At 41.3% G+C, this 26,024-nt stretch overlaps 2 protein-coding genes across 13 annotated transcripts in view; one reads left to right on the top strand and one right to left on the bottom strand.

Moving 5' to 3' along the window:
* The first annotated feature begins 1,210 nt into the window (after positions 1-1,210).
* Positions 1,211-4,503, top strand: CCR9 (C-C motif chemokine receptor 9). The gene is made up of 2 exons (XM_012571609.5): positions 1,211-1,389; positions 1,906-4,503. The coding sequence occupies exons 1-2, from the start codon at positions 1,372-1,374 to the stop codon at positions 3,064-3,066; spliced, it is 1,179 nt and encodes a 392-aa protein (XP_012427063.5). The 5' UTR covers positions 1,211-1,371; the 3' UTR covers positions 3,067-4,503.
* Positions 4,504-6,582: 2,079 nt separating this feature from the next.
* Positions 6,583-26,024, bottom strand: part of FYCO1 (FYVE and coiled-coil domain autophagy adaptor 1) — a 45,362-nt gene continuing 25,920 nt past the window's right edge. For 9 of the 12 annotated variants that reach the window (XM_030265109.4, XM_072925805.1, XM_041714505.2 and 6 more), the window contains 6 exons: positions 25,729-25,873; positions 16,989-17,072; positions 14,104-14,199; positions 12,232-12,442; positions 10,840-10,949; positions 6,583-10,413 (listed from right to left, as the gene is read on the bottom strand). In XM_030265109.4, coding sequence (XP_030120969.4) covers positions 10,338-10,413; positions 10,840-10,949; positions 12,232-12,442; positions 14,104-14,199; positions 16,989-17,072; positions 25,729-25,873 — 722 coding nt within the window. In that variant the 3' untranslated portion in view covers positions 6,583-10,337. The remainder of the gene's footprint in view (positions 10,414-10,839; positions 10,950-12,231; positions 12,443-14,103; positions 14,200-16,988; positions 17,073-25,728; positions 25,874-26,024) is intronic. The other 3 variants (XM_030265115.4, XM_072925806.1, XM_041714509.2) reach the window with 1 other exon arrangement.

Here is a 26,024-nt window from a genome sequence, read left to right as displayed (position 1 = left end):
CAGCCTACAAAAACGTTAATTGTAGGTGTAAAGAGCAAACATCACATGCAGAGTGTGACTCCTGAGTGCCACATCCAGGCTGGCCCCCTGCAGCAACTGTCCCGATGAGTCCCCTCACTCCTCCGGTATTCATGTCTCTCTTTCCCACAAGCAGCCTCCATGGAAAAGGAACTAAATCACAAATCACCTATTTTTTTTTTTTCCTCACCAAACTGGCCAGTTAAAATGATCTTTTTGTTTGCAATTTAAGGTAAGTCTGACAGCTAGAAGAAAATAACATAAAAAAGCTCCTGGGGATACACAGCTCTGCACCCTTTACCAGATGCTTCAATTACATGTTCTGGGGAGAAATCAGGAGCTCACTGACTGCTGCCAGCCACAGGTGCTTTTAGTCAGTCCACAATGAGCAGTCAGAGGGAAGTCAGAGCATGAACATGGGCCATTTCCCCATGGAGGATGTTTGGCTCCATCCGCTTCTGCTGTGGTTTCTGCAAGGCGACCTCTCGGTTACATGAGCTGCTTTTGAAGGGGTCTGGAGGAAAAGTCTGTGCTAGTTGAAGGTCCCCAGTAGCAATGACCCACCTTGTGTTGTCACCAGGCTTCATCCCCAGGCATTATTCTGGACAAGCTGGTGCAGAACATATGGAATACTTAGATGCACTTGTCTTGCATCAAGCGCACCAGGCTCAGCTACCTTTTGTGATGGTGGACCAACTAGAAAAGCAATCTACAGCAGAAAAAGCCCAAAATTTTTTTGTTTGCTAGTGCTTAATGATCATCTTTGCAGGCCAACAACAATGAGCACTCTGTCTAAACTCACAGATAAGAAAGAGAAATTGGAGGTAGAGATTAATCACTTGCTGCAGAGGATGCAAATATTTAAGACTGCAAAGTACTAGTAAAGCCAGATACTTTTCCTTCTTAGTTGCTAAATCAGTTAAGAGTAAAATTTCAATTTTGCTCATGAATCTTTTGCAAGGTACAGTACTTTTAGATTACTTTTTACATGTGCACACTGAGGAGTCCACAGCTTGTTAAAAATGAGATTGCAGTGACTGTAGTACATCCAAGGATTTAATCAGCACAGTGCCATAGAGAAGCTGAAAACCTAATGTAGGCTAAATGTAAATTTGTAAAATGGAAATAAGTAAATAATTCATATCAGCGACATAAATTTCTGTGTGGTTTGTTCATTTTCCGGCCAGAGTTGTTTCAAAGATTTGAGGTTTTTATTAAAGGTAGAAGAAGAAGAAGTACAAGGAAGAGAGTCACAGTCCTACTTCAGAGTTGTTTCAAATCAGTTGTCTTCCCCCATCTTTCCTCTCCAGGCTACGGAGCTTTCTTCAGGACTGAGGAGCAATCTGGCTGAAGATGGCAGCTGCAAGTGTTGTGAGTATACAGCTATGGCACTGTTCATCTCCTTTTCCTTCCCCCCTCTTTGTCTCCATCAGTTTTCTGCCTCTTTTGAGCCACTGGTACCATCCCAACATAGCAGTAACACAAAGACTACTTCTCCCCTTCTTTCCAAGTTGGGCATTTTGCCTTTTGTTATGTATTTGAAGCCAAGCAAATTATGGTTTGAATTATCTGACAGACATAGTGCTTTCACCACCTGCCATTTTAGTAACTGAACTGGCCAGACATCGTGAACTGCTCTTTTGTTTTTCATTCAATTGTCATTTTGACATTTTGACTCATTGAGTTTTTCACTCAATGGGTCATTTTTATAAATCTCTCTTGTGCTGCACACTCCAAGCAATCTGAAATGACCTGTTTCACTGCAGCCTTTGCACTTTCTTATTTAAATGGAATACATTAAGCATCTTCAATTGCATCTGGTGGAGAGGGGCAAATGTACACTTTACTGAACCTCTCAACAGAAATTTACTAGATGTCCTATTGCAGGTCACACATCCTGGCAAGAGTAGCCTGGATTACTACAGGAATGGCAGTATTGTGCTGTCCCTTTGTGAGAACCCAGCAAACAGCACAGACTTCATGTGTGACAAGAGGCAGGTCAGGCAGTTTGCTCAAGCCTTCCTGCCAGTGTTTTTCTGGCTCATCTTTGCTGTGGGCACAGTGGGGAACACCTTGGTTGTGCTTGTCTATTGCAAATACCACTTCAGGAGGAGCATGATGGATCTGTACCTGCTGCACCTGGCCATCGCCGACCTTCTGCTCCTTTTCACCTTCCCCTTCTGGGCCAAAGCTGCTTCCGATGGATGGATCTTTAAGGACTTCATGTGCAAGGTTGTGAACAGTATGTATAAGATCAACTTCTATGGCTGCAGCTTACTTCTAACCTGCATCAGCTTTGACAGGTACATCACTGTAGTCCAAGCGATGAAAGCTAAAACTTGTAAGCGAAGGTGGCTCCTGCGCAGCAGGCTCATGTGCCTGGCTGTCTGGCTGACATCTGTGAGCCTGTGCATCCCAGAACTCATTTACAGCCAGAGCACACAGGTGGGTGATGTAACAGTTTGCAAAATTATGTACCCACCAAACATCAGTGTGATCTTCAGAGTTACGGTCCTGGCTTTGAAAGTTATCATAGGATTCTTCCTCCCGCTCCTTGTCATGGTGATTTGTTATGCCCTTATCACCAACACCCTCCTACAAGCCAAAAGATTTCAAAAGCAGAAGTCACTGAAGATCATCACCATGATCCTCACCGCTTTCCTCCTCTCTCAGTTCCCATATAATATTGTTTTGCTGGTCAAAGCCATCGACACCTACACAGGGGTGGTGCACAGTTGTCAGGCTGCCAACCAGCTGGACATCGGGCTGCAGGTCACCCAGATCATTGCCTTCCTCCACAGCTGCCTCAACCCCTTCCTCTATGTCTTTGCTGGCGAGCGGTTCAGGATGGCGCTGGGCAGGATGATGCAAAGCTGTGGCTGCTGCTGGAGCAGGGGCCAGGAGCACTTCCCTGCTTGTGACAGCCAGGAACACAGCTCAAACTGGTCCTTTGCCATGCTGGGGAGGCGGCGGGTCAGGAACTCCCTGATCCTCAACACTCACTGGACCTCCTCTGTTATGTCCCCTCCTTGCAAAGTCATCCTGTAAGTTAGTCCTCACCTTCTCCTCTCCAGAGAAGCACAAGCTCTTTGGAAACCATCTGTGTACCCCAAAGATTATCCCAGAGGGGCAGAAAGTGTTGAGGGGCAGCCTTTGACGTGCAGGACCCAACTGAGGGCTGTTGGCTGAGAGAACAGGAAACGTTTGGCAGATGGGAGCAGAATGGAAACATACTTGCTATAAACAGAACTGATAGATGTCAGAAACTATCTTTGTGACAGCTGGCCCATCTGCAACTCAGACCACAACCTGAAATAACAAGTCTCATAGCAGGTGATACACCCAGCTATGGCAGCAGCACAGGCAGATGAAGCGTTCTGACCACAGGAAGCAGCAGCAGGGGGTTCAGCCTTCATTTGCTGTCACACCAGGTTCCCCTATGAATGTGGCCTGACTTGGGAGCCCTGCCAGATTCCTACACCAGATCCCATCCTGTGTAAAGGTGAATGGTCTTTAGCTCTGACACCCGTTTGTAGCAGTGAGCAAATGCTGCTCTCTGTGCCTGGGCAAATGCAACTCTGTTTGGCTGCATAGGTGGTTTTTCTTGCAAAGAAAAGCCAGTTGTTCATATACATAAAGTGAGCATTGCAGAATGTGGTCTGTCTTACTCCTGTATTTTAGCTGTGTGATGTCAGGTACAATGGCTCCTGTTTTCATACTGGAAACAAATCACCCCTCACAATAAAAAATTAAGGGCTTTGGAAACATTGAGTTATGTGTCCTAGGGATATTTGCTGTATGGTGCAAAGCTGTTATAAACCAGAACACAAAAACCAAACCCATGGTTCAGCTGACCACCAGTTATGCACCAATATCTTTGAAAAATATATTAACCATAGTACCAGCAAGTAATTAAGTGTCAAACCTAATGAAATTTGAAATGAGACATCAGGTTGTGGAGGCTGCCATTCCTAGAAGTGGTGTGCTGTAATGCACCCCAAAACTTGAGCCCACATAGCATCATTTATCTGTTCCGCCTTGCTCATCCTCTCACAGGGACATGGCCTTGCCAGTCCTGCCTGACCACAGCCTGCACCTCCTAGGAGGATGTAGTGCTCAGGAGGCTTTGTTTTAAATAATCTCATGTAACCTGGTTTGCCTTCTGGTACTTAGCTCTTGCAGGGAAAAAGAGTTTTCATTGTGCATTTAACATTAAAGCATGCTGGTAAACAAGAGCTTTATGAAGCTTGAACCCCCATCTGCCCAGGTATACCTAATTAGTTAATAAGGTATACCTGGGCAGATGGGGGTTCAAGTTTCATATACATTTATTAGGATTTTTTTTTACCTTTTCCTTAGGGGGAAAAATGGTCAAAGATGTATATAATTTCCACTGTATGTATAGGAAGGGTATGGGTGTATTTTGTGATTTTTGCTCAGCAAACAGAAGCCAAAATTAAATAAAGGCACTGCCACATACACCAAGGGGATGAACTGGTTGTTTCTTACCCATGCATCCTTCCCAGTTCAGATCCATATACATAACCTGTTTGCAATCACAGCATTAACCCCTCTCAAAAGAAGCCAAAGGAAAACTTTGCTAAGAGGGTCTATTTCAAATATCTAATCCTTGTGGTGTGGAAGCTGCAGCTGAGAACCCTGCAGGCCCCAGAGCAGGTTTAGGCTCCTGAGATGAGGGCTGGGGTGCAGGGCAGGTTTCTGAGGGCAGGGAGCCAGGAAGGGAGGAGGGAGCTCACTGGGGAAAGATGCTTCCCCATAGCAACTCAGCCCTATTACCCCTTCCTGAGGCTGGGGGCGATAGGGCACATACTCAGAGGGTTCTCCTGGCTCCCAAAGAGCCCTTGAGTTATGGAAACAAGTAAGTTAGCTGCTGCAAGCTCCTCTTCCCTGCACTATGTCTCACCATCCCCAGGAGCTGAACTTCGTGGCCATCTCACCAGTCCCCAAAATGCAATGGGGAAATATTCGTGCTCAATCAGCAGGTGAAACTGCTGAGGGTGGTGAAACAGCAATGAATTTGCAGCTGTTTGGGGTGACAGGGTTGTCTGAGTCAGAATGCTCCCATCACTGTGTCAGGGGAAGCTGGGGACCAACCTCCCTGGGGGGTGGTTTTTACTCTTGGGGTTTGTTCCACCATGGCTGCCTGCAGTTCAGCAGCTGCTGCTGGCTTCCCAAGCTGCTCTCACCACACAAACTTGGGGAGAACCTGCCTCCCTGCACCCCTGTGGCTGCAGCCTCATCAGCAACCCTTCTTGTTGGTCAGCACAAAGCAGGGACTCAGTCATGGAGGTGTTTTCTGCCATTACTCCCTCTTGCATCTGCTGGGGGCCTTTGTCTCCCAGCAGCACAGCTCCTCGTGGTCAAACCCTTCTTGGGCTCCTCTGTCCCTCTGCCTTGATAGTTTACTTGCATTTATCCCACCACAATCCCTCTTGTGCCTGGCTGGGATGTCCCCACCCTCCACCTGATGCTCTTTTCCAGGATGGGAGGTTTCCTCACAGGCAAAGGGTATTGCCTTCCTTGCTCCATGAGCAGTCCCAGGGGATTCTGCTCATGTTTTATGCACAGCTCTAGCAGGATGAGCACCCAGCAGTTGCTGGAAGTCCTGGTAGAGGCCTGAGATCTTCCATAGCTTGGGTCCTCTCCCTTCTCTTTGAGGTCAGTTTTTCCTAGATGTTCCCAGTTTTGGGCTGTAGTCTCCTATGCTTTTGCTCTTCTTCAAAGAAGCAGCTGGACTTGTTCCTGCCCCAAGTGCTGCATTGTCACCATGGCGCAGACAGTCATGTAGAGCAGCACCAGCCTGCTTGTGGTACCAGGGGAGGAAGCTGGGAGAGCCCATGGGAAACTTTCACTCTCTGCAAGCAAATCTGCCTATCTGGTGCCTGCTCTGCTGAAACAGAGACATCTTTATAGAAGCCCCTCTACCAGAGAGCAGGGAAGTGACAGAAGGGTGTGTAAGTACAGGAATTATTACTATATTTGTACTTCAAGCATCCCTGTGACACTTCAAGTAATAATGAAGAGGATATGACAACCTTGTGGCAGCTTCACATGGTCCCCACAGAAAAATGTTATCCTGTTTGTGCCAAGACCAGTTCTTGGGGCACAGAGCAAGAAATATAAGGCAGAAGTAGGGTTGGGAGAGCCTTTTCCCTGGCACCAAGGGGGGGATATTACCCAGGATGGATAAAAATCCATTACTGGAGATGGACATAAAGACTTCAATGGCTGCAGCAGTTCCCTGCAGAGTTGAGGTACAGCAAGGCATTGTCACTTACACATGCACTGGCTATATAAAACTCATTCTTTGCAGTCCCTCATACTCCAGCTTAGGCTTTGCTGGAGCCTTTCCTAAAGGGAAACTTCTGAATGTGGAGCCAGGACTCCAGATACATCTGGAGATGCTCTGAAACTTCTACTGGTAATGCTAGCTTTGAAATGAGGGGACGGCAATATACATTTCATAAAACCCCCAAGTAGATTATACAATTATCAGATTTATCTTCACAATGCTATCTCTACAAGGCAAAAAAGGGACAAACATTTGCAGTGATAAAGAATTTTATTCTTAAATTCCTGAGGTTAAAAAAGAAAAAAAAAAGCATAAAGAAAAACATTCCAACACAACCATTAACATTTCTGTAACTGTACAGACACTGGTATACATGATTTTTCCCATATCTGGAGCAGGAAGCTTGATGTGAACAGGGCTTGCAATTCTTTGGCAGTTAAGACCAAAAGATGCTTCTGAACAAGTTACAACCTCCATGATTGAGCATAATTAAAACTATAGTGCAATTTCAGTTTTAGGAAAGAAGTCAGGCTTTGGTAGCTTTGCTATTTTTTAATGTGGTACACTCTTGTGCAATACCTCTTTCATTTTTCACAAACACTGAGTAATGTTAAGTAAAGGAACACTGTCATTTTCTTGAAGAAACTACATTCCTTCCTTTGCAAAAACCTCATTGTAATAAAAAAAATCTTACTCTCTATATCTCCTTACGCTTTCCAGCACCCATAAAAACATCTAATTGCTTATGCTGACCACAATGTATAATCTCTTTGTCCTATGAATGTGAAATCTCCTTCAATTAATTTCATGATCAATTTAAAATATTTTTCTCTTTATTGCATTCCGCAGATAATAAAATCCTAATTCAACACATCACCTGAGCACCTATAAATAAACAGGTTTTTTTCAGCATTGCTGGCATAGCTCACATGAACAAGCATTTTGTGAATGGAAGAATGGGGTGCTTGAATGAAATAACCTCTTGCACAATGAAATAATCTCTTGCACAAGCTTGCCCTTGTGCAAAGTCCTTTATTGGGTTTCCATGATTCCAGTAATGAACTGTCTGGGACATTTAAACAAAAGGTCTCTACTAATATCAGGTTCTTTAGTGTCTCTGCACAACCTCTTACAGCTGCTATGATGGGATTACTGCTCCTGGGAAGCTTCTTTGAACAGCTGCACTCCTGTCCACTTGCACCTTACCACCCTGATACTTCATCATTGAAACTTCTTCTCCCTAAGTACTGTCTTTGGTCAGAAGCAAACATTTTCTTTTAATCTTTAAACTACAGCTTCTGACTCCTACTCTTAGTTGTCTTTCAGAGAGAGAAAAAAAAAAAGCCATAAAATTAGTCTCAAAGGGCAGGAAAACCTGAAGAAAAGGGACCATAAAGACTCAAATACTAAATGAAAACAATCCAGTGGATTTACTCTCCTTCTCCCTAACATAGGCTTCAGCCAGTCTCAGGACTGTCTACATGAGAGACCTTCAGAGAAACATCTGGCTTACTAACTACATGGAGACAATTATTTTGAGAGCTACATGAACAGGGGCTTAAAAACATTTGCCACAGAATAAAAAAAAGTCAAGAACTGGATGTGGAGGGAAATCAAGAGGCAATCAAATTTTTTTAGTAGATAGGCTTCAAATACTTTTTAACAGAGATGTCATATTTTGGCTGCAGATACTTGACAGTGTCCCTTTACCTTACATTTGGCATGTTAAGAAAGATAGCCCAGTAAAATTAGTATTCTAAGTAAACAACAGCAAAATGTTTTTAAAAACCACACCTAAAAGCTTAAAAGAAAACTGCAGCAGACTTCAGTAACAGCTCAGTGAAATTGCATAGCATATGGTACACAGTACTCCATTTTTAAGCAATAAATAATTTCTTCTTGCCTAATTAAATATAAAACATAGCTTCTAGACTGAAATATGCTGTAATTCATGAACCATTTATTGCTGTTCATTGCCCACTTCAGTCTCTCGTCCATCTCATTTTCATGCACACAACCACTGCAGCCTTCAGGAGCCTCCCCCTTCCACTGACCACTCTGCCTGGCAGAGGGTTGGGAGCACACCACCACCACGGGGAAAAAGGCAGCGGAAGGCAAGGGAACACTGTTGATGAGTCAGAGACCGAAATCCTAGGTGCTCCATGAAAAGTAGTCATTCTTTCACAATCTGTTTCAGGATCACTGTATTATAGATTGTTAACAACTGGAACAAATGATGAGCAACCTTTAGCTTTAACTGCATTTATTTTCTTTCCTAAGATCAGAATTTTCCCTCTGCCACAGCTGCTCCTGTGTAAATGTCCAACACTTGCTTTGTGATCTCCACTTTTTAAACAATCAGTCCTTTAGGGTGGGAGATTCCTTATGAGTATTGGATTGTACTGGCAAAACATAAACACCAGCTGGCGTCTCCTGACCACCTTCCCTAGCTGAGCTCATTCCTCCAATTCCCTCTCCTTGCTTTTATAAGTTTGCCCCTTTCCTCTCCCCAAACCATTTTCTTCAGTGTATGCTTGCCCTTTTTTCTTCTTTCCCCTCATGCTTTATTTTCTGTCTCCCACCATGACCCCTGTATGACAGTTACAGCTGCTACCAAATCTCTGCAGGGTTCCTCACAGGTTTTGCTGGTCTTCTACTAACTGCTGCACTAAAACCCTCCAGGTCTGAGGTTTCTTAGGAGAACAGTAACATGAGAAATTAGACACACTTAAATTATGAGGAGGGCTGGTTGGGAGAAAGAATTTTTCTTCTTTCTCCTGCCAAATGTTTTGCCATTCTATTGGAAAACAGGGTTTTTGGTGTTTTGTTTTTTTTTTTTTTTTTTGGTACAGAAAAATCCACTTTTGGGTATTTGACAAAAAGCTGAAATTCTATATGGAAAGCAGATGGTTTGCATAAAAGTTTTGCATAAGTGAGATATATAAGCAAGAACCCAGTCTTCCCTTAAAAGGCAGTGTTAACAGCCCCCAAATCTGAGATGGAAAGTTAACAGGTGGTTAGGGCAATTGCAAGGCTTAGGAAAGGGACAGAACACCACTGGGTGGAGAGCTCACCAGGCCTGGATATGCATTCTGCTTTGGATGGACATTTTGAGACCCATTTAAACATTATTGCTGCCTTCCATGTGGTCTAGAGAGAGAGACGCTGCTGATCTCCCCAGAAATTGTGCTTTCCTGTGAATGCTAAGGTGCTAAGGCAGGAAAAAGGAATGCTCCTCTTCCCAATACCACCCGGTGAGCAGTACTTTATTCCACAGGGTGAATAAATGTTCTGCGTTCTGCCACTGGTGCTCACTGTAGGAACTGGGTTCCATGGGCCAACATACAAAGTACAGTGAGCCAAAGTGAAAGGAGTTGCTGCTTCGTGTTTATTATTTTGTAACCAGCATTCAGTGCCAAAGCATTGGAAAAAGCCAGTTAAGACTTGCCAAATCTTAGCCCAAAATGTATAAAACTCCTAAGGTTTGCTTCTTATAAAACTTGGAAAAGATAAAATATTCTAGATGGATTACAATAATTGTGAAGACTGAAGTATTGCATAATTGCTGCTCTGACTGTAAGAGCAGTACAGCAGAACATAGATGGTTATGTTTACACCTCAGTGAAGAGGTCAAAAATATGCATTTTTCTTTAAATTTCCTTTTGAAGGATATTTCTGGAAGAAAAATAGCTCAATTTTCAGCAGAGAATTTCAGTTTGCATTTAGATACCCCCACACTTATTTTTCTCCTCACTGAAAAAAAATTGGTTATTATTGACCTGTTAAACCACACAACATGGCTTTTCAGCAATCTGTACACAGTACAGAACCATTAGTGTTCCTGAAAAGGTTTCTGTTTTTAGTGTACACATCTCCTCTTAAGTGCATTAGAACTACTGCATAGTTTCAAAGTCTTCAAACACAGTGGTAATCAGAATGTTTACACATGTACATAAATAATATCATATCTTAAAAATTTAATTAAAAATACACAGTATAGTAAAGGCTATGGAAAATCACTTCCATCATAGATGACAGGTCGCTCAACAGCCAAGTGATAAAACACTCTTTTTGAGATAAACCTGTTAAGGAAAGAAAGAGAGCAAAAAGATCATGTTAGCTGAAGCCAACAAAGAGGGGAAGCCTTAAAAGTGTATACAGTTTTTCAATTTACTGTTGTCAAAAAGAAGTATGCCTGCACAAGGGCCGTCAGGTTTGTTGTTAAAAAGATGACAATCCGGACTAAACTTGGAATGAGTCACAAATGACTTGACTTGCTTAGTTTCTGTTAACCCTCCCAGAGGTTCAGAAAGAAGAGCGGAATTCTGCTGTGGGGGTAGGAAAAAAACCCAAACAAGAAAAAGAACGAAAACTCAGCCTTGAAGACCTCTTGGCAAGGAAAATTTTCTTATACTTACTTCCGAGTGGCAGAATAATGGTACATCTGATCAGTTCCACAGCCTATAAAACCAAGTTTATTTCACCTTTTATGCCTGGCTAGGACCTACCTAGAGAATGTGTTGTCAAATATCAGCGTATAGATTCCAGCGTTTCTGACTTTCACCTGTCCACTGATAGTTTCCTTATGAGAGTTGCAGCGAGTCATAGGGATAAGAACCTGGAATTCAATACAAATCAAAATGAAGCTTGCTATCTGCCCTATAATTTGGCATTTCCTTTCAGAAAACCTTGATTTCAGCCACCTTGAAACTCTCAAAGTGCATCTATGCCTGTAAAAAGAATTATTCTAACTGATTAGCATTAAAAACTCACCCAAAATAAAATCTCACAGTAAGACATCTGTTTTCCTTGGATTATATCTTTACAGCACTAACCTATGGCTATTAATCTCTGCTTTAGAGATAGAATCAAATCCTGAAGTTTTAAATGTTAATCTAAGAAACTTCAATAACTTAATCAAGTGGTACATTAAATCCATATATCCAAGAGCAGGATTTAGCTAAATATATATTTTAATATGTTTTTATATTACCTGTGTTATAAAATAAGCTTTCTCAGCAAATCTCAATTTTTTATCTGAGCTTACAGCAAAAGTGTGTGTATCTGTGGTTCTATGTGTGTTTTGCTGTAAAATCCTAGCACAGCTGCCGTAAGAGCAGCTGACATAGATCAAGGATGACCCTATAAAACACAAAGTTTTACCAAAGAAATATATCAAGACAAAAGCAGCATTCATACTTCATTCAGCTTTCAGATTAAGAAAAATAGATATTTTACATGGAGCTAATAACCTTGCAGTGAATTAACACAAACTATATAAATGTCTTATTCCCCCAGTAAATCACAGCCATAGAGTTCACCCTACCACGGTGGATTAAACCAACAGCTGCCTTGTGTTCAGCAAAACTTTGCAATTAGTTGAGTAAAACAGATTCACTTAATCTGTAATTCTCATGAAATATGGATAGCACACATAAAACTGGTTACCTAGGGCATAGCCAAGAGATTTTACACATTAAGGGTACTTAAGTATATGCTTCATTGTAAGAAATGTAGCAAAGCAAGAAAGTTACCTGTTTCCCTGTGGCTTCTGCTCAAGGGCCTGGCAAAACCAGCCTTAAAGAGTTTACACACTAAGTGAAATTCAGACAAAAAGAGAATTTTGCAGACTTGGACATTCAATTTTGATTAATAATACTGGGTGAGTTTCAGATGCAACCAATAGAACCTACAGGGCTTTTCAACTCAACTTTTGCAGGCAACATTAAAGATGTAGCTTTGCCTTTATCAGAACTGCAGCTTAACTGGAGAAACAAATCCTTAATGCTTAGCAACTGGCATTCTGGTGAAGACCTCGTAGCAATACTTGTCAATTCCTGCAGCTTGGATGAGTGTAGAGCAGTACAACCTCTAAAGTAGTAAGGAGACAAAGGCCTTACTTTGCACTGATCCAGCGGTGTGTCTTCAGACTCTTGGTAAACAACACTGAAGGATATGCTTTTGGGGTCTGATGAGAAGATCCAGCTGATTGTTAGTCCCATCTCTGTAACAGTGATGGGAATGATACTATAGGTGCTGGATTTGATGAACAGCTCCCTGTTGCTTTCTCCAAAATTCATGATCTCTTCTACTGTAAGGGGTAATTTATTCCTGTGAGGGAGAAATATATGATTACTTGAAGAGATACAATCCACTTACTCAGACAAAACCACTAATCACTGATTTTTATTTTCTATCTATTTCGGGTAGACTCCACAGTGTATTTGGGACATGTCCACAAGACGCATAAAAATTCATCCTCAGATGAAGGTAAAACCTACAAAAAAGCTGACTGATATTAATAACCCTCACTGCTCTGGCACAAGTGGTTTTGTTCACTTATTGATTTCATTTCAACTGAAGAAAACCAGCGCTGAAATAAAGCTTTTTAGAGTTACTACAGATAAGAAAAGAGTTCTGCTCTCTACTGTTCTTTTAAAACAAAAAGTAAGTGACCTGGTTTATTCATCTTCCTAGCTGAATCTAAAAATTTGCACAGGAAACAGGAAGGATCAGAGTTCAGAGGGGACAGGTGGATGGATTGTGAACAGCAGCTCTGTTCTGAACCGTTTAACAGTACATGTGTGTCTGTTTTACCCAACCAAGATGCAAAAATCTGACTCAAAATACTTCCAGTTAAAAAGGAAATTCTTAGCATCTGGATGATGCAGAGTCCTACAGCATTAAATGAGCTGACTTCATTCTAGATCTGTTTAAGACTGTCATCAGTGAGGCCCTGAAGCAGAAGAACACTGGTCACTTTCCGGTGTAATTTCTAAGATCCATGGGATCTTACCTACATTACCCTAACTAAAACTAATCTCATCTGTCACTTTTCAGGCCAAATAAACTGTTTGCAAATCAATGAGATTAGAGTAAGCCACAGTCCTGTCGTGTCTCAGATGACCTTTGATTTTAATAAAATAAATATCATTCTTGGTTTTGCCTTACAGCCCAGCTATGATTCTAGTTACTGCTTCATTTACCTGGATCTCTGAACAGCAGCAACAAGGTTGAAACATGAACTGACTTAGCTCCTTGCAGTCCAAAGTTTAAAACCTTTCCCATAACTAAGGCAAAATTTCAAAGCTAGGTTTAAGGGGAAAGTGAGCAAAGGTGAATTTCTCTAAGTCATGTGCATTTCCACACATTGGATTCCACTGTTGGCTGTGCAAGAGACATGCTGTATCAGTACTGCATGTAACTAGGAATTTCAGAACAGGACATATGCAGAGAATTGTCCTGCACAGATCTTGAGCTGAGGCTTAGACAAACATTTTATACTATGGCATGTATCAACCAGAGCAAGCAAAACAGATTCTGTGAAGCCACTGATAAATAACAGATATGTGCTCCAAAAGGCCATGAATTCCATCCCTTTGGCAAAGGTCTGATTAGAGCTGCATTCCCTGACTTGCCCTTGCAGTTTCTTTCAGAGACTGCTAGAACTGCACAGCCTTCTCTCTAAACCCCCTTCATGTTGACAGAATTCCTGCAATAAAAATAGGAAATGTTTTCTCATGTGATGTGGACCTACATCTTTCCTTCTTATTTCCCAGTTGCACTGAAGTTTTCTAGGACTGAAGAGAGAGGACCTGGCTCATTGCTGCTGCTCTGCATAGTCAAGTTACACCCTCTCATCCTCCCCAAACCAAATTCTACTATGGGACACAAGTGAACAGCTCTTCCAGGAGCCTGCAAGGCTTGTGCTCACATAGCTGGTATCTCAGCCTTTATGCTTTCACCTATAGCAATGAAATTGTTCTGCTTACATAATTTCTCCTGATTTCAACAAGCATATCTCAGCATCTTGAGCAACTTGCCAGTCTTCGGATTCATCGAAAGTTGAAGAATTACACGTGCTGTTTCTAGAACACGGAAAAGAAAGAAAATCATGATTCTCTGAGTAGTAATCAAATATGATCTGCATGCTGATGCCTTCCTAAAATAGAAATGCTTTGACAGTCCTGGTACCAAATTCTAGGATTCTTAGTGAAAAATCTGGGCAAAACCGCAGCCCCCTTCTTCTCATCACTGCACAAACGTAAAATTGTTTTTATACTGGTTTCATGAGCTAAGAGGAATACATATATACACCTAGAAAATCTTTCCTGCAATCATAACATAAATTTCTTATTGAGACAATGACAGGTTTTGAAGATTCTCTAGTAGGTAGGAACTTGAGCGGCAGACACAAGCAAAACAGTCTGCACTTGTCCCTTAAACAAAGCTTGCAAAAGGATAAGACATCTCCATGGATTTAATCTGGGAGGTTATTATCCAGTTCCTTACTCTGACAATGTACACAAAACATATTCTATTGCTGTAGAATTGCTACCATGTGTCTTCTTTTACAAAAAAAATTTACAAAAAATACTGCACCATTCAAACACAAATACACCAAAGGTACTGTTACAAGATGACAAAGCAGGATGCTTCCTCCACACCATGATGTATCCTGTGAGCAGTGAACCTCAAAAAAGGTGTATGCTCTGGGTGAACACTGGAGTAGCACCAGCTATGAATTACAGGGCTGGACACAGAGAGAAGGATGAGTCTGAGAGTCAGGAAACAAACGCTTATAGTTTCCAAGTAAATTAGAGCTTCTCTGACTGATTCTTGTTTTGTTTCTCCACATTCCAGCAGTTTGAGACAGTTAAGCTATCCCAGAAAAAAATGCCAAGGATTCTTATTTACAGGGAACCAGCTAGTTGGTTCCTTCCAAAAACCAGCGAAATCTAATAAAATATGTGCTTCTGAACCATTAAGTGCAGTAATGCCCTTGATGGGCATAATTGCCACACCTGCTGTAGATCAATTCTCAAAATTGATGCACAGTTGAACATTTTCTTTTAAATCCAATGGGACATTGTTCTACAAGCAGCACTGCTGAGCAGAAGAGCATGAGAAAATATCTCCTTCAGGTAGTTATGAGCAGCATCTGAATATACTGTGTCAACACCCTGCAATTACATGTCAGTTTAGTGTAGTGACATTATTGTTTGGAAACAGGACAAATTTACTGTTATGACTGCAAATTAAACTGCACCCACTGTCTATACATTTCCTGAACTGTTATCTCAATATTCCTGTTCTTTTATTCTTGCAGTGTCTTGGATAATTCTTGACTTCTTTAGTAACACTGTTAATACCCTAAAGAGACAGCTGGGATGTGCATGGGAGACTCGAAGCTGTAATTAAGTGCCAAAACCTGAGCTGTAACCAGAATTGTATAAGGAATGTAAGAATCAAGTACTTATTACAAGCTGGGCCATAAAGGTTAGTACAACATCTGTGCAAACACTGATACAAATAATTTCATTGTTAACTATCTTTATACAACCAGGTAAGAAAACTGATTCTGAAAAAAAAAAACAAAACAACAAACTAGAAAACTAAACCATAGCTTGTAAACCTACACAAACATTTTGCTCGCACAGTGGGAACAGCAACCGGCTTCATGCTGTAATCCACTTAAGTCTCCCATCCCACCACAGCTACACAGCTTTAATTTCACAGCCTTGAACTAATGCAGAGCAAGAGAACTACACAATTACTCGCCTTCCAGAAGTGTCAAACTCCATGATTTACTACACGATGCCATTAGAGTTCTTGATTTAGTCCATTAATTTCATCTTTCATTCGGAAACCTGAAATGTAGATTAAATCCCAGGACCAATATATGTTCATGTTCTCCTCTAACACATGATTTTGCTTATTCCTTTCTGCTGCAACCCAGTACATGGTTAGGAGATACCTTGCCACTTGGCTGTTCCAAACAATACATTCATCACACATCTAAGGCTAAGGGAATGCTACATCTCCTAATTTGTGCATTAAACCAAAGTGCCTTATAAACACAAAGAAAATCCTCCTTCTCTTTATGATATCTCACTGAGTCTAACAGTCTAAACTAAGGTCTGGTAGGCTATAATAAAAGAAACAGTATCATGATTCAACTGGAGCATTTTTCCTCTGACAAGAGAATTTATTCTTGCATGACCCATTCACCCTTTGTGTTAGCACTAGGGATGTTCCTACAGCTTGCCAGGTGCCCAGATTATGAATATGCAGCCTCTGGTGTATCTATTTAAACAGTCTATATTCTTACACTTCTTCCTCTTTTTAAAAGTGAAATGAAGTGGGGCTAAAAGCAGAAAGAACTGAAACATGGAAAAGACACTACAGCAAGAAGAGAACAGCTCTGATTCAGCAAAGCCTCAAGACACAGATTGTTGGAAGCTGATAGACCATTGTGAAAAATTATTGCTTCATGCTTGTCTTGTTCTTATGCACTTCCTCAGGCACCTGCTGTTGGTCTCTGTCTCTAAGGTGCATGGCTTTGTCCACTGTGCCTGTTCTTATACATAAAAAGCATTTCTTACATATGATACTAAAAATGCTGTGGCCAACATCATAAATGGCTTGGGGAGCTAAAAGTTAGAAGTCACTTTTAGATTAAAACCTGAAAAAAGATGGTTCAAATGTAGACCCAGCAATTTTCTGTCTTCATAAACACCTTAGCTCTGACAGCTGTAGCTACATGTCAGAGGTGTTGGCTTCAGGTGGCTGAGCAGTGAAATCCCAGAAGCCATCTGCCTGTCAGCAGTGCATTGATTTCTGGAGAGAACTTCTGTCATCCAGGTGAGAGTCTTACCGAATTGTGTGAAAGGCAGAAACCTGAAACGGAGACTGGAGGCTGTACAGAGCCCCTAACAGCTGCTTAGCCCAGCAAACACATCTGAAAATGCAAAGAAACAATCAAAGGCATTATGCTGAAGTGCACCAATGATTCCCTGGGCCTGCTGTTATCTAGCAGGTCAGACCCACCCCAGGCACCCTAACTTATTTATTAGCCTTCCTCTCCAACCCAACAAAGAGCAGTAAAAATAGAAAGAGAACAGTAAAGGATCAGAAGAAAGATACCACAGATGGCCCTTGATAAGAAAGAGGCATCATTTGGGATGGAGCAAGAGGGATACAGAGCTCACTGAGTTTTTAACAGGGTGCAAGACAGTGTCTTGCATGAAGGGGTATGGGTGGGAAAGGGATGGAAGTGTTAAGAGTAGATCCTGACATACATTGAGATGGGGAAGGGTCACACAGACAATTGCAAAACTACACAGAAAAAGATGGATGGAGATGAAGATCCATCACTGTGTGCTATGAGTGAGATGCTTACTGCTATAAATGAAATCCCAGCTATTTCTCAAAAAAGCATGTATGACTTAGCTATACTACATCCTGTATGAAACAAAGAAAAACAACCAACAAATAATACAAAAGGACTCCCCAGCCTTAAAACTGGTCACACTCTATCTTCAAGATGAGGCAATACAGAGAAAGCAAGCTAGGGAAAGCATCATGATAAAGGAATATTTCTGTGTTTCAAGTGACAACATGCAAAATATTTTTTTAATGTTTTTGTTTGTTTTTTTATGGTGATAAGGAAGACATTTGGCAAAGGCTCTGAGATGAAGATAGCTTTTAAACATTGCATTTGGAAAGTGTTCAGAACAACAACTAGGGATTACCAGGGTGGTTTCAAGTCCCCTTCCCAGCAGGAGGCAGCAAACAGACAACTGGAAATCAACACTAAAACTACTGACAAGCTGCTGCCAGTATAGCCCAAATACTGCAGCCTGTAGATCACCAGGGCTACAGTCACCTCTGTGGGTAATACTAGCTAAGATACCTTTGAATTTTCTTTTCACACAGTTCTTTAGAGGCTGTTAAGAGAAACTGAGGCAGAATTATAGGACAGATATAGCAGAAGCAGTTTCTGGCCTGAGTTTACACCAATATCCACCAGGAGCCCCTGGTCCTTTCAGCGGAGCTGCTGCCCAGCCCTCCCTGCCCAGCCTGTAGCTCCACTGAGGTTGCTCCATCCCAGAGCCTGCAGGTTCCCTGAAGCCAGGGTGCTTTTAGCACCCAGGGTCCTTCACAGCTTTACAATCAAATGTTCTTCATACTGACCCATCCAGGAGTAACAGCTACTCTCTCAGCCCACTCCCTATAAGGGATAAATTCACACAACCCGTATGTTACCACATAGCTTAGCCACTGCTGTGTCATCCTCATACCTTATTCTGCATCTGAAAATAACTGATAAAAGCTGTTCCCCTGTTTGACAGGAACAGTCTGCGAATATTTAGCACCTTGCTCCCAGTTTGCTACTTAGAGGTAGAGAAAGTGCTACCACATGCAATGAAGCACAAGGGAGAACTGTTTTTAAAGAGCATTACACAGCCTTACATTTCTCGTGTCAGTAGTGTTCTTTCAATAAATGATGCTGCAGAAGTAAGTCAAATCGGTGCTGTTTTTCTTTATATGCATTTGCAGGTACCAAACTCAAGTAGTGAGAGATACCAGTTCACTGCTCTACAAGTCAGAGTCCCAGAAGCACTCCAGCTATGGCAGCACAGGCTGCTGCAAAGATCTGCCTGCATGAGCTCGTTTCTCTCAATAGTGTTGCCCTCTCTTGCAGAACCAAGGGATACTCAAACTGCTGTACATTAGAACTCACTGGGTGAGGCCTTTCAGCCAATCTTGAATCAGAGGTGAGTTCTGCTAATCTTATCTTACAAAAGATTTAATTTACCAGGTAAACAGCTTGCAAAGATCACTAATCTTAGGGCTGTTACTTTTATGTTCTGGCAACAGCCCTGACTGCAGGGCTGTTGAGTTAAGGAGAGGCTTAAGGAGTTAAGCCTCTCCTTAACTTGGAGAGCTGACACTGCAAAACCCAGCCATAGCTGAGAGAGAGTGTGATGGAAGGGGCTGACAGAGAATTGGTCACTCCTCCCTCTGAGAGTAATACAACTGTAGTGCATTAACAAAAATCCTCCATGTTTCAGTAAGTCACTTGAAATGGGGAAAGGAAGAAATGCCACCATTTGATGATGTGACTGACATCTAAAGAACAACATGAGGCTTAACTGAAACACAAGTTCTGAAGTACTCAAACCTTGCCTTTTGGGACAGGTCCAACCAAAGCCAAACAACTCTGATGCTCAGAGTCTGCAAACTGAGCCTAAATGGTAAATTTAGCAAAACAAATTTTATTTCTCTCATCGGTTTCCCCAGAAACCTCAATCCAAGCACCAAATCACTGATGTATTAGAAAGCTTAATCCCTTACTGTTTTCAGAAGCCTCTTTGTAATTGTCTTTTGAGTATGCTTTTGAGTCTCCATCAGTAAAAATCTGGTAACAGATGATGTATTCAAATCTACCAGCTGTTGTGTTTGGGTCTTGAATGTCAAGACAATCCTCTTCAGCAAATAAATAGATTCGCTTCTGTCTGTCATGGATGCTTTACTACAACTCTTATCTGTTAGCACTTAGGATTTTGTCTGTCTCCTGGATGCATTAGGATTTAATTATTTGCTGAGCAAAAAAATTTCAGTATGTCTCCTTCCAGGCTGCCTTTAAAAAGAAGGCAACATGGCAACTACAATATAGTGCTAACTTTCATTATAACTTCTCCATCACTGGTCCCTATGAAAACAGAAATGAGAATTTTCATATTAATAACAGTCTTCCTGCCATATATGTATTTTGCTGTTTTCATCCTTGGCCTAGCTTGAAATGCACTGGTCTTTGTCATACTAAGTTTCTATATGAAACTAAAGACACTGACAGAAATTGATGGTACTTTTGCTGAATACTGGTGGTACTATAGCTGACTGGGCTTTTCTTTGGATGCTGCCCTCTGGGCATACTCTGCTGCTCAGGAGTGGACTCCAGGCACTGTGGCATGTCATATTTATATGGGGCTTGTATGCACTTCAATGTTAACTCTAATGTCAATCCCCTTTAACCAGCTTATTGCTGTTACTTTTGTCACCAAAGCACATGTGTTAAACCAAACAAATGACATGGGGAAAATTAATCTCTGTCTTGATCTGAGTGATCTCACAAGCATTTGCTGCAACACACTTTGGTTTTTGGGAGGTGTGAATTTTGATAAAGCAATATGTCAGGAAGAATACCCAAACTATCACAGAGAACTGGTTCCTGAAGAGATCCAAGTGACTCTTGCTTATTTTATTCCCATGCTAGCCATGATCATCTGCTACTCACCAATTATTAAAACCTTACTGTGTGCTAGAAGTCTTCAAAAGAACAAATCTACAAAAATATTTTCTGTAGTTGTCCTGTTTATTCTTACCCATATACCCTATACTTCCTTCAGATTGCTAAAAATCATAGACTGGAGCTTTAAATTGAACAGCAGCTTTGAATATGCAATTACCATAACAAAAGCTCTTGCTTATTTTTATGCCTGTCTTAACTTTCTATTTCTTCACAGGAATGAAAATCAGGAAGTGCTAACACAAAGTTATTAAAAAAATCAAGATATGCCAAATGGCAAGGTACAGCTCAACAGTGGCAAACCACCAAAGAGGAAGACTCTAAATGTTTTACTGCTTTATATAGTGCAGATGCCACAAGCATCTGCTCACTATATATGTACTCACTATAAAAATGCCTAGAAAATCTGGCAACTATTTTTCAGCTTCTTTTTGTCTGTTTGTTGTAAATACTGATGTAGGGAGTCTGAGTGAAAGAGGAAATACCATTAGTAAAAACACTGTGATCAGCTTAGAACCAACCTATTTTCATCATACTTCATTTCTTCCTGCTTTTTCAGTCCAAGCTGGTAACTGAGTTAACAGTGCAGAAGATCTTCAAAAAGTATAAAAAACAATGAGATAAAACTCCAATTTTCATGACATGAAACAAAGGTAATTTAAATTTCCTGACTCCCAAACCTCTGGTCTGCTGGTTTTCTATGAATGGTGTTTGTTCATGAAAGCTTTTATGAATTGTTTCAAATATATTACGTATTTTAGTTCAGCCCATTCATTTAATGAGAATTCCTGAATTTTAAACATATATATTTCAATCTTAATGCTGGGTTTCATGTGTGGTTGGGTTTTTTTGGATATTTTGGGCTTTTTTTTCCATCTAGGACAAGGTCTGTATGCAAAATCCTTTAGCATTCATCTAAAATTTCTGTAATAAAGCAGCATTTTCATCTGCCTTTCACCTACTATCAGGTTCACAGCCTGAATGTCCCATACACATCTTTGTATCTTATATCTGATAACAGAGCTCATGTTGCCAGATTACCAGGCCCCTTGTGAGCACCAGGAATATCATATCACACACACATGGGCTCCAACACTGAGCTGTGTTTCTGTACATGCAAACTCTCACATCCTGATTCTCCACACATTCTTTGCATCATGACATCTTTCCAGTCTGTTTTCCTTGGCACATTGGTTCCCTCGTCATGAAACTGTGGATTCCTTAGTTGTTTTCCAACTTTGTTCCACCAGTTCTCCCTTTCCACCTCTGGTCTTTTCACTTCCCAGTTGGAGGGGAAAAAGATGTGGAGGGGACAGAAAGTGTGCAAAAGCTCTTGCACAAAGTAGTAGAGCAGGTGTGGAGACTGGAACAGGTAAAAAGAAAGAAGGGATGTTGCAGAGGAGTCAAGAGAGGACTTTATGCAGCTATGGGCTGCTTGCAATAAAGGCAGGGTTGGGTCTGGCCCAAAGGGTTAAAGCCTTCTGCATTACAGCTTTGAAATACCAATTCTAACTGCTTCTAACCATTCTTGAAAAAAACACACTCTATAGATGCTCCTTTACGCCCCATTAATACCCAGGCCTTCCTATCAGAGCACTGCAGCTCAGAGGAACCTGACCCTTTTTGGCAGCAGTGTGCCCATCTCACCACTTTTCCCTTTAGGAATCAGCTCCTTAGGCAATCCTTTCCTCAGTACACAATCTCTTTTTTCTCCCACAGTGAAATATCCTTAAAATCAAAGCTACAAAGCAAGGTGGTGTCACTGCATATATAAAGGTGCCATCTCAACACACAGCTGCAATGCAGGCTTTGCCAGCATAGGGTGGCAAGAGGTGTTTCTGTCCCCTCTCCTTCCTGGCTGGTTCTGCATTGGGCAGGGAACGCTTCAGACCACATTCACTTCCCCTTTTCGGCTACACTGCACCCTGCCCGGCCACGTCAGCTGTAATAAGGCCAGCGAAGAGTGTTATGAGTCATCAAGATAAAAAACAATCCAAACCAAAGCAACCACTCTGCAGACAGGCTGAGATGTTCTTTCTACCACTACCAAGGTGTGAATAAACTCTTTGTTCCTGTACCAGGCTTTGGGTTTTTTTCACTCTTTGGGTTTTCTCACTCTTCTGCTGTCTACGATCTTGATTTTGCTGCTGCAACATTTATTGCAGGCATGTTATGCCTACAACACATAAAAATGGAAACACAGTGCACTGGTTTATCCTGGAGCCCTTTGTTTTAGAGTACAATATGCAAATGTGAATGCTTTAGAAATAAGACTTCAAAACCACAACACTTCAAAAGAAAACCCATATGCCTTGAAGTAGCAGGATGTATCACAATGGCACAATTAATCTCAGCTTCTCACATTCAAGATTTTCATCAGGTTGGTCCAAACGCACATAACAAACCTGAAAGGATGAACTAACTGTGGCTTAATCCTAACCTTTAGGAAATAGCTACTTCAAGGTCAGCCCGAGTTATGCTGGTACAATCATCTCTCTTATTCTGCAACACACTTCTGCAGTTGATGACTAAGGTGAGTTTTAATTGATTCTCAACTGACCTGCACCAATAAAGGCAGCCTCTCAAGATTTGCTGTTATGAAAGAATTTTGTTGTAATTGGTTCATGTCACTTCAAGGAAAGAACAACAGTGGCAGGGCTAAGTGAAGAGACCAAGTGAAAAATAGAGTAAAAGTACAGTAAGGCACCAAAAGGGGGAAAATAGGAACAGGAATGTCCTTTAAGATAATTCACTACTTTGAGGACCAACTTGCATTTTCAGTCCAGCAAGCACTCACGCCTAGTATTCTAGGTATAGTCAGTGTGAAAAATCTCTGCTGTCAGCCAGAGTGAGATCATAAGAAACTACGCCAACAGAGCATGTCAGTTGCATATCTTCTACTTGGACAACAAGCCGCCCTTCCCTTCCCTCTCCTGGCTGCTCATCTCTTTCATTTTTAGAGCTCCACCAGCTCGTTCAAACCTTTGGCAAAACCAAAATAGCTTGGATTATTTTCAGCAGATCTCAATAAAGAAGTTTAGCCTGAAAGCTGACTTATTTCTATGCCTTCCTCAGACCTGCATCTAGCAACCACAATCTTGGATCTTTTGTGTGTTCCTCAGACACTATATCTAAGCAAATTCTACTCCAAATATTCAATTTCATGCAAAGAGAACATTATTGGAATGCCAGTGGAGACTATTTGAAGTTTCCACCTAGAAATAGGTCACATTTAGCTGGACAATTTAGAAAGAAAAATAATTAAGATGATAAGTCTACATGAAATTCAAGGTGGTCAGCCCAGTACAGCCAAGAAATCTGCAGCAATCAAACCAGTAGCTCAGAAAGTCACTGAACTGAAGGTCCCTGAAGTGTGGGAGAAAACACAGTGGAAAATTTTCAGTACATCTCTCATGGGCTGCTGTCAAAGGCAGGACAGAGGGTCAGCAGACAATACAGTGGCTCTGGCACGTTTACTCACAAACAACCGAGGTATCTCATGCTGCAATTCCTGCTCCTTCCTGTGCTAAATGAAACTCAAGCTTTGGTTACATGTGTACTCCTCACCACAGAAACAAGTGAGAAGACCTGTGTGCTGTCACAATCAGCACTGTGCCCTGCTATTTTTCGTTAACATGCACCACAGGCACCACACCATCATCTGACTCATGAATCAATTTCTAGATCTCTCCCATAACACAAACCCACAATCAACAAGTCATCTGCAATGCAAGAAGGTCATTCTCCCCTCCAGTGCTCAGGCTAGTGAGCCTGAGCCTTCCAAACATTACAGGTGTCATGGGAACGGGCAGGTGTCATTTGTGCTCTCTGCAAAGAATGTCTCAAGTTCAAAGTACAGCCACAGGACTCTCTCACCTGTTCATGAAACTGCTAACAAAAAGCAACAGAGGATAAAGCACTATTTCCTGGTTCTCCTGCTTATAATCTCACAACAAGGGAAGCTGGACAACCTTTAAAAGTTTACATGGTGCAAGTAAGTTGTTCCATGGGTGCTCTTCAAGAATAGTATCCCCTTGTTAGTGGCAATCCTTCTTCCTACCTGAATATTTTGTCAGACAAGATGAAATTAGACCTATCTCAAATGCAAACAAATGGTGATTCACGCTTATTTCTCTCCTCATGATTGTTTTCTCCAGAGCTAACTCACCTGCTGCAAATAGCCTGAATTAAAAGAAGTGGTACACTTCAATTTTCTTCATAAAAACAAACAAACAAAAATTCCCCACCATGAACTGTCCTTTTGCAAAACAAAGGCAACACTAAATTCACAAGGGCACCGTGAAGCTGAGATCATTCATGTCTGCTCAGCACACGATAAGCAGGAATACACTGTCAGCGTTAACTGTATACAAAGTAGCAGAATACATTTAAGGTATTTACCAAGAAACAAATAGGTAGAATTTTGAAAAGTCTTTTTACCAAATAAACAAGTCTGTACTGTCTTCAACCCAAACTGCAAGTCATTGTGGTTTATACCGGAAGCGTGTCTGTTGGGTGCAAGAGTCTAGGTCTGCTTTCTCAGCAGCAGACTATCTACGCTGTGACTATTTTCAGTTCAGCATTTAGATTTATCCTGTCTACTTATCTGCTTGAAAGGAAAGCAAGTACATAATTTAGGTGAAATTTCTCTTTTTTCTTCTCAAAAGACAATATATTTTAAAGAATGGAATTTTTGTAAAACATTTGAAAATATCTGAACAATAGTAAAACAATATTTTTGCCTAAAATAAATACAAATTAAACAAATAATACTACAATGTCATTTGCAAACCAAGTTTTAGAATATTCAGATGCCCTTAAATCCTTTTCATTGGTAATTTAGGTAGAAATAGATATTAAAAAAATTATTGAAATCTGCACTCACTCCCATTTTCTTCAGAAAGAAAACAAACTTGTGCCAGATGTAGCTACATAATTGTTCTTTTCTTCTGTAAGCTGTCATCTCTAAGGTAGTAAGGATGTCTAGAAACACAGAGAGTCTGAATGCTGACTTTAATAGTGACAGCTGGTGTGATGACAGCACAAAGCTGGCACTACTCCCCTGTGTTGTGGTGAAGCAGGTGGAGAGAGAGCATGGAGTGCTTTAGATTTACTAGGTTGAATACTGACTGTGCAAATAGACTAAAATTATCTTGTGTTGTTCTACTGAACTTGTGGCCTAGGAACAGAGGTCTTCACTTTACACCAAAGATGTAAACTACTGTCAGTGAATGGGGAAAAAAAAGAACATTCTAAAGCCAATCCCAAAGAGTCCCCTCTTTGAGAAGTAGTGTTTACTCACAGATCTGTCACACTTTGATCCAGAGAGTCTCTCTCCATCTGACCTTCATTGTGCAGAGAATCTGATTCCTGTACTTGGCACAGCTCCTCATCAGTGATTATATCAAAAGCTGCATCATCTGGTGGTTTAGAGGCTTCACTTGCAACTGTCCGAAAAAAAAACATGAGAAGAAACATGAACACTATTAGCTGGTTGTCTGGAAAACAAACAAGCAAAACCCCTAAGGAGCGAGCCTGGGCCATTCCTCTTCATTAACAGAAGCATTAGATAACTATTAGAACTAATGGAAAATCTTG

This window comes from Taeniopygia guttata, chromosome 2 (genome assembly GCF_048771995.1).
Source record: "Taeniopygia guttata chromosome 2, bTaeGut7.mat, whole genome shotgun sequence".
In the NCBI taxonomy this organism is placed as follows: Eukaryota; Metazoa; Chordata; class Aves; order Passeriformes; family Estrildidae; genus Taeniopygia; species Taeniopygia guttata.
This window is presented reverse-complemented; position numbering and strand designations above follow the sequence as displayed.